Below are 16,493 nucleotides of genomic sequence, written 5' to 3' on the forward strand. Positions count from 1 at the left end.
TTCCTATGAAGGGCCAAAAATCAAACTTGATTGAGAGCCGTGGGCCAAAAGTAAATTTTGCATCATAAATCAAACTATATTACATTAAAGTTGCTATGGCTTTATTTATTTCATAATATTTAAAATAAATATAAAACAACTTTAATCTGATGAACTAATGCAGTTTTATTTGTAAAGTGTTGCGTTTTAATGAACAATTAAATGGGCAACAATCCCCAAGTGTTCAATGTACAATACAGTTCAATGCCAAATACACAATCAATAATAAAACCATGTGGTTGCAATGTCAGTGACCTAATGAGAGATATGAAGCTGGTCCTTATTTTTCAGAAGTTTTTCAAGATTGGGCTGTAGCTGACTTACAGACAAAGACAATATATTATGTAGGAGAGAGTCAGTTATTTGGCTTCTTAGTTTACTCTTGTTCAAGTTCATCAGACTGAAAGTTTGCTTGCAGAGGTAGGTACTGCCAAACAGAGACAGCATCACTTGTGCCTGCTTACACATCTTTGGGTACCTGTTAGCTGGGACACATTTGTAGAAGTCTGTCAAGGGAAGGGATGTGAACTTGTGTTTCAGTTCTGAATCACACTGAAGCTCAATTAGTTCCATCTGAAGATCGTCTCTGACTGCATACTTCGGTAAAGTTGGTTTTATATTCGCACATTCGGACTTCTAATAAATTCAGACTTTCCAATAAATGTGCAATAAATTAATGTTTGCGAATTTTAAGCAGCGACATGATATTGAAAACCAACGATTGTCAACTTACAACATTTTTCACAGTCGATCAAAATAGGCAAGTATTGTTTTAATGTCATATTTACTTTTGAATGTCCACTGAATGTCCAATGTTGTGTGATTAACAAGGCTATTGAATACGGATGGCCGAATGTGCGAATATAAAACCAACTTTACCGAAGTCAGCAGTGCTGTGTCTGAAGTCCTCAAAGCCACTGCAAGACATGCCTTGACGAACTCTCCAGTAGCGAAGGCTCTTCCACTTTTAGCAGTTAGAGCGGAAATCTGATAACTGGCCCGTGTGGCGCTTTCTTGTGCTGATGAAGGACGTAGCAGCGCGCTCTGTTCAGATCGAAGTCCAGCAAGCAGCTCGTTAGCCTTCTGTTTTCGCGCCTCGCCGCTGTACTTTGAGAAAGCTGCAGAATGTTTGGTTTCGTAATGACGACGGATATTGTACTCTTTTAAAACAGCAACAGACTGTTTGCAAACTAGACACACTGCCTTTGATTTGACTTCTGTGAATAAAAACTCATCTTGCCAAGCTTTTTTAAAATTTCTATTGTCTGTTGTGTTCCACTGCCTTGATTTCTCCATTATTGCGTTTAATTTGTTGACGTTAATTGACGTCATGTGTCGCAAAGCACGCAGTGCTGCACCTTGAATTATGCATTTACAATATTTTTTTATTTATTTATTAATATTTAATTTAAACATTTAATTTCAGTTTACTCTGTTGTAGTTCAACAATAAAACAAACAAAATTGTTATGTCAAATTAGAAATGACAATCTGTGTCGAAGGTATCACCCTCTCTCTCTCTCTCTCTCTCTCTCTCTCTCTCTCTCTCTCTCTCTCTCTCTCTCTCTCTCTCTCTCTCTCTCTCTCTCTCTCCTCTGACGGTACGGTGGGCCAAATCAAAGGTTACCACGGGCCAACTTTGGCCCGCGGGCCCTAGTTTGGGCATCTCTGCTATAGAGGATGTTTTGTTTTATACATTTTTGCAATATTACTTGAAACTGTCTTTACTAACTGATAAAAGACTGTAGGTGCACTGAAAGGAATAATATTAGGCTTGTTTGAGATGAGCCTCGCCTGAAGTTCAGCCAAGTTAGTTAAACAGTTAGTTAAAGGTGCTACAAAGGATGTTTTCGACGACTGAGTAACTAAAGACTGAGTTAAAAGAGACTGCCTAAAATTATATAAACCATCTTTGGAAAAAAATATTTGACACGTAATTTGACTGTTTAGTTTGTCTAAAGTCCGGCGAGGTTTATGACCATACTGCATCCTGCCACCTGGGGGTGATCGAGACGCTTTGGCTTCACTTTTCAGGACTCGTGAGGCACGCACGCTTGATTATTTCCCGGAGGTTCAAGATTTAGCGTGCTCCATGTCAACCTTTCTCGCTCGTTGTGTGCGATACGCTCGTAAAAATAGCCAGAGAAACTATTCTCTATTTACAGATATGAGGAGACAGACATGTATAGGCGAGTGACGTACGCAGTTTCTCTCAAAAGTCATCCCCACAGGTCTAAAATATAAATACGTACAATAGGCTAAGCATAGTGAATCAGAGTAATACATTTTGCAAGAAGGATACTAGTTTTGTTCACTTTTCACAAAATATGCTACACAAGGAAAATATAAAATGTACAATAAGTAAAATGAAATAAAGTAAAAAAATCAACTGGTCTTTTTGGTTACATAAGAAATAGACCCTGACATGTAAAATAAGATTTATTTGTTTAGGAGAATTTCATATTACTTAATAGGATTGGAAACATCCTGAATTGTAGTTAGTGGCATTAAGTTGTTTAATCTCTGTCTCAAATCTCGTTTCTCGTTGTCTAGTGGAAAACAAGTAAAAACTGGCAACTGAATACTCTCTTCACTAGATGGCGCTGTGGTGTCACAACAATAAATTCAAGGTCTTTTACACTTTCCCCATTTGTCATCTCAAGATAATCTGTTTTGACATACAACAATTCTGCATTACATAAAACATTACATTTGCACTTTTTATAAGACTAAATGAGAATTTGTTAAAACATTTATCACATGTCTTGGATTAAAGATCTAATTATGGCCTTGATCAACCAAAGTGGATTTGGTAGGCTATAATGTGTACTTGCTAATAACATTGTAAGTGTTTGAAAAAACAAGTTGGACTTTTAACCCAACAAGTTAGCTATAACTTTCTTCTGTAAAAATTCCAGTATGATGGTGACACCAGTATTGGGAACAACAAAAATAAATGAATTAATTAATGTTTTTTTTTTACTAAAAGTTTACTAATTGACAAACCATGTATAAACCCATTATCGAGTGGACCTGTAACTAACACAACATATGAGCACAAATGAGTTCAACTTTGTCTGGGTCATAGTAAAATCATGATTTAAAACGTGTGGCATCACTCTGCCGCTCAGCACAATGTCGTCTCTGTGCCCTGTCCCTGTATGATACGGAGTTTAAGAACATTGCTTCCTTCATCTGGCTCACAGACAAATTTAGCTACATCTGTCCCGCAACAGAGATTTTATTCTTCCTCCTTTATTTTTGGCATTTTATAAGTCCTTGTAGTGCACTTGGGCTTCTGAGGGTCTCTCTCAGCGTCTTAGGTTTCAGCAGCTGTGGACTGCCTATGTCTCTTTTCTCTTTTGTATGAAGTCTAGTCTATCCTGCCGCAGTTGGAGTTCACAAGTATTCATTAACACTCATGTGTCTTAAAGTGCATAAAGTATTTAACCCTTATAAGGTCTTTGGGGTCTTTTTTCAGACCCCAAACGACGTTTGCTAAAATAATAATAATAATTTTAAAAAATGTTCTCTTTGTCCAAATGACAAGACACTTTGTGCAGTTTTTAACACTTTCTAGATCTACAAATAAAAAAAAGAAATTGAACTGATATCTTGTTTTTATGTTACTGTTGAAAAAAAAAAAAAAAAAAAAAGTCACACTCAGGGTCTTTGGGGTCTCCAGAGACCCCAGGCAACAAAATGTAATTTTGTAACAAAATAATTGTAAATAATAATCATATCTTTTAAATCTATATAAATAAATAATTTTGTTGAGTGGGTTTTTATACAAAAACAGCTTTTATGTAAAATTCACTTTATAAAAGACCCACATTTCTAACTTTCATTCATGGGGATAACATAGATAATTTGACATGGTTTAGTGTAAGATTTGTGTCCGTCTTTTGGAAAATGCAGTTAAAAAAAAAAAAAAAAAAAAAACTTTTACCAGTAGATGGCTGCAGAGCTCCACTATTTGCTATGTGCTATTTGACTGACTAAAAGACATCTTTTCACAAGGTTTTTTTTTTTTTTTTTTTTTTTTTTTTTTGTTGGATTTATATTTAAATATTATGAAATCACAATTATGACAATAAAACTACTTTTTGACAAAGCTAAGCATTTTTTTTTCTTTTTTTTGTAATGAAAAACAAAATGTTTTTCAAAAATATTGATTTTGAGGATGAATTCTGTCCATTTTTTAAGTGGGGTCTCATCATTATGTAACAATATTGAAAAACTGATTTTTTTTTTTTTTTCATTACAAAAAATACTAAACTTCAACAAAAAGTAGCTTTAATTGTTATAATTGTGATTTCATAATATTTAGATATGAATTCAATTAAAAAAAAAAAAAAAAAACTTGTGAAAAGATGTCTTTTAGTCAGTCAAATAGCACATAGCAAATAGTGGAGCTCTGCAGCCATCTACTGGTAAAAGTTTTTTTTTTTTTTTTTTTTTTTAACTGCATTTTCCAAAAGACGGACACAAATCTTACACTAAACCATGTCAAATTATCCATGCTATCCCCATGAATAAAATTTAGAAATGTGGGTCTTTTATAAAGTGAAGTTTACATAAGCTGTTTGTATAAAAACCTATTTTTTAAACCTAAAAAAAAATATATATTTTTTTAATTTATTTATATAAATTTAAAAAAAAACCTGATAAATCTTCCAAAAACTGCACATATGAGGAGTAAAAACATTAATAAACAGACTAAAATTACATTGGGTTAATGTATAAATGTGGCTGATGATGGAGATTTCCCAGCATTTAACCTTACAGTACCAGTATGACACACAGTGCCATCATTGTTGAGATGGAGATGACTGTAATGATGAAAGGATTGTAAAGACTGTTGTAAAGTAGTGGCAAATGATGTATCTGTCTATGAGTGCTAGTGTTGACAGATGTGTGCTTAAATGTACAGACTTTCTCTTCTGAGACAGATCAACATCCAGTATTTAGCATTACTGTACAAAATAAAGGAGCAATTTACAAGATATGAAAACATAACTATGAAAAATATAGTCACAGTTGCCTTTGTTTTGTTTACACAACAAATATGTTTGGGGGGGTCAAGATCTCTGACATAGCAGTAACTACTCTCAACAAAAAAATATTTCCAATACACTGTAAACAAATAATTGTTGGGTTAGCTTAAAAAAGTAAGTTACATGGTTGCCTTAAAATTTTGAGTTCATTGAAATAAAAAAAAATTGACAATGAAGGTGATTGGTTTAATCTGATTTTACAATATAACAAAATGTGATGAATCATGAAAATATTTTTTTTTTTTTTACAGTGTGGCTCAAAACGTAAAAACAGAGAATCAAAGTTAAAAGTGACAAAGAATATGCCGTTATAAAATAAAATAAGATGTGTGAGTTTTAATTATTTATGTAACTTTTCAATAATCCCCCCTGAGACTTTCTTTTCAGTCTTGTTTGTTATTGTTCGCTGAGAAAAAAAAAAAAAAGTAAAGCGAGCAAAATGTTTTTATTGAATTGTATTCATTTAATCTGTGTATGTTTTAAAGGGAAAATAAACTGTTAATCTAAAGGACTGTTGACAATGTTTTTGGGACTATCAGCGTATCTGGCTTTCAGTCAACCAGCCACGCCTACCAAAGGACGTCATGTTTTATTCATGAGCACAGCCTTCGTCTTAGTAGGGTTCGCGTGCGGGGAGGAGTTGAAGCGACTGCGCCTGTAGTTGTCCTGTAGTTGTTGCGTTTCAGAGACTGAATCATGAAGAACACAAGATCTCACTGGGAGTGGTGCGGACATTGTGCAATATGCGAATAGGACACGTTATTTGCGTTTTTGTTGCCTGTGTGAAGTTATAATGCAGCTGCTCACAGACCCTGCTGCTGACCTCCATGAAGTGTTCAAGCTCAGATAAAGTCGGACAGACAGTGAAAACGGATACTGGACACATACAGGACAAACCCGCAGAATAAGAGTGTGATTGTACTGGAGGAGAGATGGGGAACGCAGGGAGTATGAACCAACACACTGACCCCAGAGGACACCACATGCCCCTCAAACTGCCCATGCCCGAGCCGGTGGAGCTGGAGGAGAGATTTGCGCTCGTTCTGGTCTGTAATAATTATTTTAATGATTATCAGCCGAACAACCAGAAAAAATAAATGTGCACTTTAAGTTTTTAATTTCCTTATTTCTATTCTATTCTATTCTATTCTATTCTATTCTATTCTATTCTATTCTATTCTATTCTATTCTAAACTTGGTAGTAGTTATTCTTTATGTACTTTCAAATGTATATGGATCCGTTTTAAGAGATGAATACGTTGCCGTTTTACTTTTGCTGCGATTCTGTTCTGTTCTATTCTATTCAACTCGGTAGTAATTGTTCTTTTATTTATCTACTTTCAAGTGTATATGAATCTATTTTGTAGACATATAAGCGATGCTTTGCTGTTTTACTGTTGCTGCGATTCTATTCTATAGACTTGGGATGCTTTGTCGTTTTACTTCTGCTGCTATTCTATTCTATTCTATTAACTTGATAGCAGTTGTTTTTATTTATTTACAAATCAAAAGTATATGGATTCGTTTTGTAGACATATAGAGATGTTTTCTTTGCCATTGTACTGTTTGCTGTTATTCTATTCTATTCTATTCTATTCTATTCTATTCTATTCTATTCTATTCTAAACTTGGTAGTAGTTTTATTATTTATTTACTTTAAAAATGTATCTGTTTTGTAGACAAGGATTGCTTACTTTGCTGTTTTAGCTTTGCTTCTATTCTATTCTATTCTAATCTATTCTATTAACTTGGGAGTAGTTGTTTATTTATTTACAATCAAAAGTATATGGATCTGTTTTGTGGACACATAGACATGTTTACTTTGTGATGTTTGCTGTTATTCTATTCTATTCCAAAGTTAGTAGTAGTTGTTCTTTATCTACTTTAAATGTATATGGATCTATTTTGTAGACATATAAGAGATGCTTTGCCGTTTTACTGTTGTTGCGATTCTATTCTATTCTATAGACATGAAATGCTTACTTTGTCATTATACTTGTGCTGCAATTCTATTCTATTCTATACTAAACTTTGTAGTAGTTGTTCTTTTATTTATTTATTTTCAAAAGTCTGTTTTGTAGACATAAGAGGTGTGTACTTTGCCATTTTACTTTCGATTCTATTCTGTTCTATTCTATTCTATTAGATTCTATTATATTATATTCTATTAACTTGGTTGTAGTTGCTTATTTATTTATAATCAAAAAATATATGGATCTGTTTTGTAGACATATAGAGATGTTTAATTTGTACTGTTTGCTGTTATTCTATTTTATTCTAACTTTATAGTAGTTTTTTTTTTTTTTTTTTTTTTTTTTTTTTTGTTGTTGAAGTTTATTATTTATACAGTGACTGGGCATGGACAGTTCCATGGTAGAGTGATGGTATCAGATAGTACAATAGTACTTGAATTTAATGATCATATTTACATGTCAAAGTATTATTTTCTGGCACTTCAAATTCCATGCCACTACAATCATACAATTTCCAAAAAGCTGTGGTACTTTTTGTTTGTGTGGGGATGTTTGAGATTCATGTGTGTCTGTCTGGGTTACTTTGAAAGATGTTCAGCAACCTATTGTAAATAACTTCATCTGGGATGATAGAGCAAAAGCTACTGTGTTTATTATTATTTCAGTTTAATGTCATTTCCTTTATAAATGTGTTAAAATGGCCGTGTCATTGGGGCTGAAAGTGCTGCTGAGGGACTCATTGAGTAAAATCTTTTTTTAAAGATATTTTGCCCTGAGAGGTCGTTGTCTCTCTTCTGTCTTGGGAAAGTTTGTGTATCACACACTTCATCCACTGCTTTTCAGAGAATCAGACACCCATATGTCTAATGCAAATTAGCTTGTTATTTAATATTAAGTATTAAATGGCTATTGTCAAGACAGATTACACCTTCATGTGATCATTTGTGTAAACTCTCTTTGTCCAGAACTGCTGTTTCCAAACATACTCACCTATTTCTGTTTAGCTTAATGCTGACTTAAACATGGCATAGGAAATGATGTCATGAAGTTGGAATCTACAGTCCTTTGACTGAAGAATGCAAGGAATGTATTAGATTAGTATTCAGCTACCTGAAGTGTGCTGTGCAGAGTTCTGGCCGTCTGCTAGGCCCGGTTTTATGGGGACATATAAATGTAGGTCAGAGCTAATGCTTCACTAAACACTAGACAAACCCTTTCAATTAACGCACTCTCACACTCACTATTCAGAGAGCTGCAGGTTTCTTCAAGGAAAGCAGCTAGTGGCAGAATGGGGGAGCTCGGTCAGTTTCTAAGAAAACTGAGTTGGTTTGGTCTTTTTCTTTCACAGAGCCTCAGGCTGTGGTTATTTTACCAATTGAGGAAGCCAAACGAGTATTTTCCATTCAGTATCCTTAAGGAGAAAACTCTCTCTTGGTCTCTATTCGACCACCTTCTCTCTTCGAGTCGGTAACTTGCTGTCTTTTTTTGTGTGGTCGTTTAATAGTAGTCACAGTGTTCTTGTTGTGGTAATTGCTTCAAGTCACAGGCAGATGAATCCTGGTCTGTCGTGGCTGACGTCACTGTCTGGTTAGAGCAGATTGGAAACTCTTATTCCTAATCTTTGGGTTTTAAGATCACCTGCCTCTCATGGTCTTGATACATATCACACAGAGCAAATGCCACTGTTTTGACTAGCTATCAGGATCTGTCTCTTATGCACTGTAAAAAAAAAATCCCAGTAAAATATACGGTAAAAAAAAACGGCAGCTGTGGTTGCCAGAACTTTACCATAAAAAATACAGTAGCAACGTAAAAATAAAATCTGTTAAATTTACGGTAAAATAACGTATTTCTTTAACTGATATAATGTTAATTTACCAACCTAATGTACTAATGTACTAATATCTGTTTTGTACCTTTATAATACACTAACAGTCACCAAACACAGTGGTGATAAGAGTCACATGATGAATCAAAGTTCATCACAAGCAGATTTTCCACAAGCTGAGAAGAACAACACTAACATACAGAAGGTGCACACAGTGTCATTCACACACACACTAAACACCATCATGGTAACATGCATGAAATTTTAAAAATGCAATAAACATTAATTCAACAACATTAGATGTAATATAAAACCCTAATGTACATAACTGATTAGAAAAAAAAAAAGAGAAAAACTAAGAAGAAACAGAGTTATTTTAACGAAAAATTATAAAATGTGAAGTGTCACGCAGGGAATTGTGGGAATGTCAATTTACGGTTTTTCACAGTAAATTTTACAATGAATTGTTATTTTTCACTTCCAAAACCTGTGAATTTAACGGTATTTTACCATAAAATTACATTAAATGTACTGTTAGATCTATTACAGTTATTAGTACGGAATATAGTATATAGTACGGAAACTTTCTGTAAACCAATTGACAGTTTTTCACCGCAGCATTTTTACAGTCTTTTACTGTTAAAATCACGGTCATTTTTTACAGTGTGAATAATAACCATGGTTTTTTTGTGTGTGGATCTACAGTGGTAACAGAACAATACAAAGTTATAGTACTACACTGTTAAAAATAAATTTCATTTTATAGGTAATGGTCTGTATTTTTTTTTTTTTTTTTTACAGAATATTCCCGTTTTGACATTATCTGTTGTTTTACAGATATTTGCTGTAATTTAAGTGCCCTATAATACACCAGGCGCAATGCAATGCAAGGTGCAGCGCAAGTGTGTTTGCAAGTTTGCGTCCGGCGCCGTTCGCGTTTTCCCGTTCAGCGCCACGTCCTTAAATTTGTAAATGCATTTGCGTCAGTTAGTGCATCAGTTCAGGCGCATTGCCACCGCATTGCTATTTTAAGGAGCTGAAAATAGACTGCACCATAGACCAACTCAAACCTGGTCTAAAGTCTAAAGTCAATGGCGCAATATTTTTTTGTTAGAGCGCGTTGGTAGAAACTGCACCTCTGGGCGCGTCCACAGTGCGCGTTGACTTTGCTTATTACACAGAGGGATGCGCATCACACAAACATGCCAAATATTAAAAACAAAAGGATTACAGTGTAAAAGAATATTATTGTGTAGGCTACATAAATATAAAAATGTAATGATGAATAGTCATTGTGTGTATTAGAATTAGGCTACCTATTTTCAATTTTGTCATGATCACTAGTGAGAGTGCCCTAGTCAGCCACTAGAGGGCACTCCATTCCGGACTCTTGTTTTCACCCCTTGGACTACATTACCCATACTCACTCCTGGACTCATTATCCCACTCATTGCACTCAGCTGTTTTGTGTTTCATCATTAGTGTTTGTCTATTTATACCTGGTTTGTTTCTGCTCTGGTCATGGTGTCTTCATTCATGTTTCCTGAGTCTCTGTTTTGGTTTGCTTTATGTTTTGTTCCTGTTATTATTTTGTTTGGACTGCCTCCCTGGATTTTGGGCTATTGACTGGTTTTTGGATTATGTTTCTGGATTTCCCTAATAAATACCTGCAATTGGACCTACCCTGTTTGTCTTTGTGTGTGCCGTGACAAATTTAGCCTATTACTACTTATAATGATGAACGAAATTGAACAATCGTGCCAATACACATACATATATATTAACTGACTCATCGCGCGGAGCTATTTGAAAGCCTGCTTTTGCAAGCCCGCTTTAACTTCGCGCATGAGCAGATCGGTTTCTTCGCTTGAAAAGCATTCAGCTTTTCCGCCAACAAATTCCGCCATGTAAATAGCAATCCGCCATGGTGCGAGCGCATCGGAATGGTAGATGACACTCTGATTGGTTTATTGAACGTTACGCCCATTACTCATTAAGAGAATAGGGACAACCCATTTCAAAAATGCGCCCCGGCTTTGGACACGCCCTGAGTGCGCCGTACGCTTTACACTTTGCGTTAAGATCGTTAAAATAGGGCCCTAAATTTCCACTATTCAATTTACAGAAGTTGGATACAAGCATATTCATCTTTTCCCACATACTTTACACTCACGTAGGGTTTTAACTGTTCCTAAAAGTTCCTAAAAGTTAATTTCTTTCTCCAACATAGCTATTTACTTATAGATCTTTTTGTCAGTAGTAAAATTACACAGAATTTTTGCGCTATTGGTTTATGGGCACTTTTTTATAAGAATGTAGGTAAAATGTATGCAGGAATACAACAAATATTTAACCTGTACATTGTCTAGTTGCCACTTTGAATAAACCTGCAGAGTTCATTTGAAGTTATGAAGAATTAAAAGGGCATGTCATGTTTTTTATGCTTGACTGATTGTAAAACAGCCTTTTGAAAAACCCTCATGTACAGTCAAACTATCAGCAATAGAGCACACGGCTCTCTGTGAAAAGTGTCCTGTCAGAGACTGCGGCGGGCGCACATAGGGATGATGTCTTTTTTTCTTGGCTGAGGCATTAGGAACACTTTAGCACTGTAATCGCAGCTTTGAGTGGTATTTACTGCTATTAAAGCCCTAGTGCGTGGCAACCCACAGACCCTTCCAGTACTTGCCTTACTGACTGAGAAAGATCCTTTTAACGATCAACTTCTGCTTGAGTTCATCCACAGGTCATTCTGAGAGGAAAATATGATGATTAATATATAGAAGAAGAAGGTCTGATTTTTTAATTCTGGGGGCTACAAGCCAGGTATTGTTATCTCCACTGGGTTCAAGTTGATCAATTACAACAAATACAACTCTGAATTATAAATATTTGTGCAGTAACTGCATATTGGTAGAGTATAACTTAGTGCACACAGACTAACACCTAGAATACAATTGGATATTTATATGATCTAGCTCTGCAGTAAACCAAGAGGGAAAATATGTATACATTAACCTACTGTTTAGCAAGCTGAACTGTGTAATTTCTGTGGTCTGTAATGAGATATGAAGTGCATGTAAGTGCATGCTAGTTTGGGCAGTACAGGTGATATTTCTTAAACTGCTTTTATGATGCTTCTTACAAGCTCTCAGATTTCATAAGTAGCTGTTTGCTCTGTTCTTAGCTTGCTTTATGGTGATGGAAAGATGTTTCGGGTCCAACTGGGTCAGAATGATTTTCAGCTCATAATGTTTTGTGGTGTTGGCACTTTTTTATTCCAGTAGTTAGTTCCTGACAGGGATTCGGTGTAAGGTTCTTTTAGGTCAAACTTTGATCTTGGCTGAAAAATGTTAACTGTCCAATTCATGAGGTTTGCACTTTTTAAAACTTGTCTAATTCTGTATAAATCACAGATTTCAACCCAAAATCGTGTGCTAGAAATAGACATTAAATAAACACCAGAATTGAATATACAAAATGTTAAAATTAAAATTAAGCCAAACATCAGAATGATTGAAATGGTACAAAGTTATGCAGTTGCAGATTTAGCCTTATTATTAAAAAAAAAAAATAGGGTCTATTTTTATAGTTGTCTATTTTATAATTGTTGTTTATTAAAGGTCCCGTTTTTCATGTTTTTTTTGAAGCTTTGATTGTGTTTATAGTGTGCAATATAACATGTGTTCATGTTTCGCGTGTAAAAAAACAGTATTTTTCACATAATTTACTTATCTGTATACCGCTGTTTCCACTGTCAAACGGGCTGATGACTTCCTTGTTCTATGAAGTCCCTCCTTCAGAAATACGTAACGAGATCTGATTGTGCCAGCGGTTCCTGTGTTGTGATTCGACAGCATCTTAGCGCTCCTTGCCCGGAAAAGTCACGCCTCTTACCATAACGTGGAGATGCACACGCTCAGTGTTATTGTAAACATGTCTTTAATTTTACCCTATCAATTTGAGCCGGAATCAGACCTGGTGATTGGACTGCGGGATGAAAATAACAGCGTTTCGACGACATGGCGACAAACACACTCTACAAACGCAACTCTTGTGTATTCCTGTGGGCGGAGGTTAGTCAAAAAACTGTTTTAGTGACGTCATTAAAGAAGGAAGTAGAGGGATGTAGTCCAAACTGGCCGTTCGATGTAGGCGACTTCTGTTAAATAAAATATCTCGCTTGGCATTGAACTTTGAGCTTTAAAATTTTACAGATTTTATTTATACTCTAACAACAAGATTACACACTAACTAAAGTTTGAAACATGGGATCACGAAGAACGGGACCGTTAAAAGAAAATGTGTTACGGTACACCAAGTGAGCCACTTTCATGGAAAGTGCCACAATACTTGTAATATTACTCATCTACTACACACTCTCAGAAAAACAAAAAAACAAAAAGTACAGAAGCTGTCACTGGGACAGTAGCTTTTCAAATGTTCTAATATGTACTTTTGGTACCAATATATACATTTGATGTTCTAATATGCGCTCTTTAGGCACTTTTTGAAAGGGTACCGCCCCACTGACAGCTTTTGACAGCAGAGATCTTTATCCTTGTTTTCGGAAACCCAAGCTGTGTCCGAAATCGCCCCCTATACCCTCATTCACAATTTCCTACATTAGTCCACTAATATATTTCACTTGAGGGAGTAAATGAAAGCGAGTGAGCAAATTTGGACACTGAGTGCGTCGGAAGGACTGTCGCTTTTGCATAGTTTGTTCCTGCTGTTTAATAATTATTTGAAATGGCAGCTCCAGTAGTAATGAATAGACTTATCTTGAACTCTGTCATGGAAACTATGTATAAGGGCTTAGGGGGTGATTTTGGACACAGTGAAAGTGACATATGAAGGCCAAGTATGGTAACCAATACTCGTAATTTGTCCTTTGCATATAACCCATCCAATTAGTGCATACACATTAGGAGTAGTGAGTAGTGAACTGTAGACACACGCACCCGGAGCAGTGGGCAGCCTTTTTCTTTTTTCTTTTTTTTACTGTGGCACCCGGGGAGCAATTGGGGGTTAAGTGCCTTGCTCAAGGGCACATCAGTATTGAGACTCGAACCCACAACCTTTGGGTTACCAGTCTGACTCTAACCATTAGGCCATGATTTCAACAAGGTTATATTAACTTTTTGATTTTCAAGTGATCATGAAGACATTGATTTGCTGGTTCAGGTGTGTTTGAGTTAAACTCTGCAGGACATTGGGTCTCCAGTAGCAGGGTTAAAGACTTTTGTATTACAGTGAAGGCAGGGTCTAACTAATGTCCACTAAGAAAACCTCCTTATTCTTGTTCATGATGCAATACTGTTCTGAAATCATATATCACGAGAACTCTATATGTGACCTTGGCCATGAAATTGAGACTGTTTGGCTTTTGTTTTGTTCTGAAGGTTGTGTTTTATGTGTGTGTGATGTTTTTGATGTTGAAATATTTTCTCAATGCCAGTTTATCATGTGCAGAAACAACTATAAGTAAATCATTCACAGGTCTAGTGGAGAAAAATGACACTCTTCACATTTAAAGGGCCCAGTGTTATTGATTGGGATATTCCCTTACTAAACTCACAACATTAGGTCAGTCAAACTTGCTGTGCACATTACACTGGGATATGAAAAATATGAAACATTGTAAAATTCACTTTTTAACCACTCAAATAATCTAATTTCCAGTCACAGTGATTTATTAAAGGTGCCCTAGATTCAAAGATTGAATTTACCTCGGCATAGTTGAATAACAAGAGTTCAGTACATGGAAATGACATACAGTGAGTCTCAAAATCTCAACATAACACAGACTGTTACGTAACAGTTGGGATCATTAATATGTACGCCCCCAATATTTGCATATGCCAGCCCATTTTCAAGGCATTACACAAGGGCAGCCAGTATTAACGTCTGGATGTGCACAGCTGAATCATCAGACTAGATAAGCAAGCAAGAACAATAGCGAAAAATGGCAGATGGAGCAATAATAAATGACATGATCCATGATATCATGATATTTTTAGTGATATTTGTAAATTGTCTTTCTAAATGTTTCGTTAGCATGTTGCTAATGTACTGTTAAATGTGGTTAAAGTTACCATCGTTTCTTTCTGTATTCATGTTATTATACGTTATACGTTATTTTCATTTTTTAAACACTTGCAGTCTGTATAATTCATAAACACAACTTCATTCTTTATAAATCTCTCCAACAGTGTGTAATGTTAGCTTTAGCCACGGAGCACTAGCAAACTAATTCAGAATCAAATGTAAACATCCAAATAAATACCATACCTACACAATTAGACATGCTGCATGACGAACACTTTGTAAAGATCCATTTTGAGGGTTATATTAGCTGTGTGAACTTTGTCTATGGTGTTTAAGGCAAGCGCGAGCTCTTGGGGCGTGGAGCACGAGATTTAAAGGGGCCGCGTACCCTGAATCAGCACATTTATAATGATAGGCAGTTAAAAAAAATAATTAAAAAAAATTATGGGGTATTTTGAGCTGAAGTTTCCCAGACACATTCAGGGGACACTTAAGACTTATATTACATCTTTTGAAAACATGTTCTTCGGCACCTTTAACAGATATTCAGTTGCTTGTTGAATCCTTGGTATCAGTTTCAAACTTTATCCCAAGGTCTTTTTTCTTTGAGAATAGTTTGGGAATAATTAAGCTTGCTTCTGGCTGGGATCCAGCTGGTATGTCTCTATTTGAATGTTAAACCTAGTCACAGCCATGTTTGCGATTAAGTAACAGCTCCCAGACTAAAATGCACAGCCGGGCATTAGTTTGGTTTCCATAGCAGTCACACACGGCTGTTCACCATTTCTGCATGGTAAAGAACGATGATGGGGTTCACTATGGCTTTAAAGAGGAATGTGTCTCACAAGACAAATTTATTGCTTGTAAAAATACAGCTAGGTTTGCCATGAGTAATTAATCTGTGAAAAAACAGGATTGTTCCAAAACACAAAACTGACCTTGATGGAACTAAGTCATTTTTCTTTAAAGGAGGCAAAATTCAAGATTAAAAAGAGAAGATAAAAATAATTTGACAATCACTTTCACCCATTAAAAATGACCTCATGAGCTTAACTAAACCCATGCACAGATGGCTCTGTTTATAAGTGAATTGTGGTGTTTGTCCACCTCATCTTACACACACTTTGTGCAATGTGTCCCTAAATACACCATTGCAAATTCAGACATTAGATTTTCTATCAGCTGGAAAAATCTAGACCACCAAGCCCCCTAATATGAGTCACGTGTTGGCTTACTGTGTAACGTTTCTCATTGGGCTGTGGAAGGTGACTTATATCTGTAAAAATGCAGTAGTTTTTCCACGAATCCCTCAATGGAAATGCTGTGTTAACAAACTCTCTCTCTGAAAGGATTCTGGTTGAGCGAATGGGATTTTATGACTAATTTTCACAGATCACAATGTCAAAAAGCCATGTTTTAATCAGTGGGTTAATATTTGTTCTTCTTTATTATGCCTTGAGTTAGGGCTGGACGATTAATCGAAAAGTAACCGAAATTCAGAAACTCTAACCGACGCAATTTTGCCATGTTGCTTATTTTGTTTTTT

General features: G+C 35.6%; 1 protein-coding gene across 4 annotated transcripts in view; it reads left to right on the forward strand.

The window, feature by feature from the left end:
* The first annotated feature begins 5,761 nt into the window (after positions 1-5,761).
* fmnl2a (formin-like 2a) overlaps positions 5,762-16,493 on the forward strand; it is a 110,381-nt gene continuing 99,649 nt past the window's right edge. For all 4 annotated transcript variants that reach the window (XM_067410731.1, XM_067410733.1, XM_067410732.1 and 1 more), the window contains exon 1: positions 5,762-6,141. In XM_067410731.1, the coding sequence (XP_067266832.1) occupies positions 6,028-6,141 (114 nt within the window). In that variant the 5' untranslated portion in view covers positions 5,762-6,027. The remainder of the gene's footprint in view (positions 6,142-16,493) is intronic.

This window comes from Chanodichthys erythropterus, chromosome 14 (assembly GCF_024489055.1).
Source record: "Chanodichthys erythropterus isolate Z2021 chromosome 14, ASM2448905v1, whole genome shotgun sequence".
Classification (NCBI taxonomy): Eukaryota; Metazoa; Chordata; class Actinopteri; order Cypriniformes; family Xenocyprididae; genus Chanodichthys; species Chanodichthys erythropterus.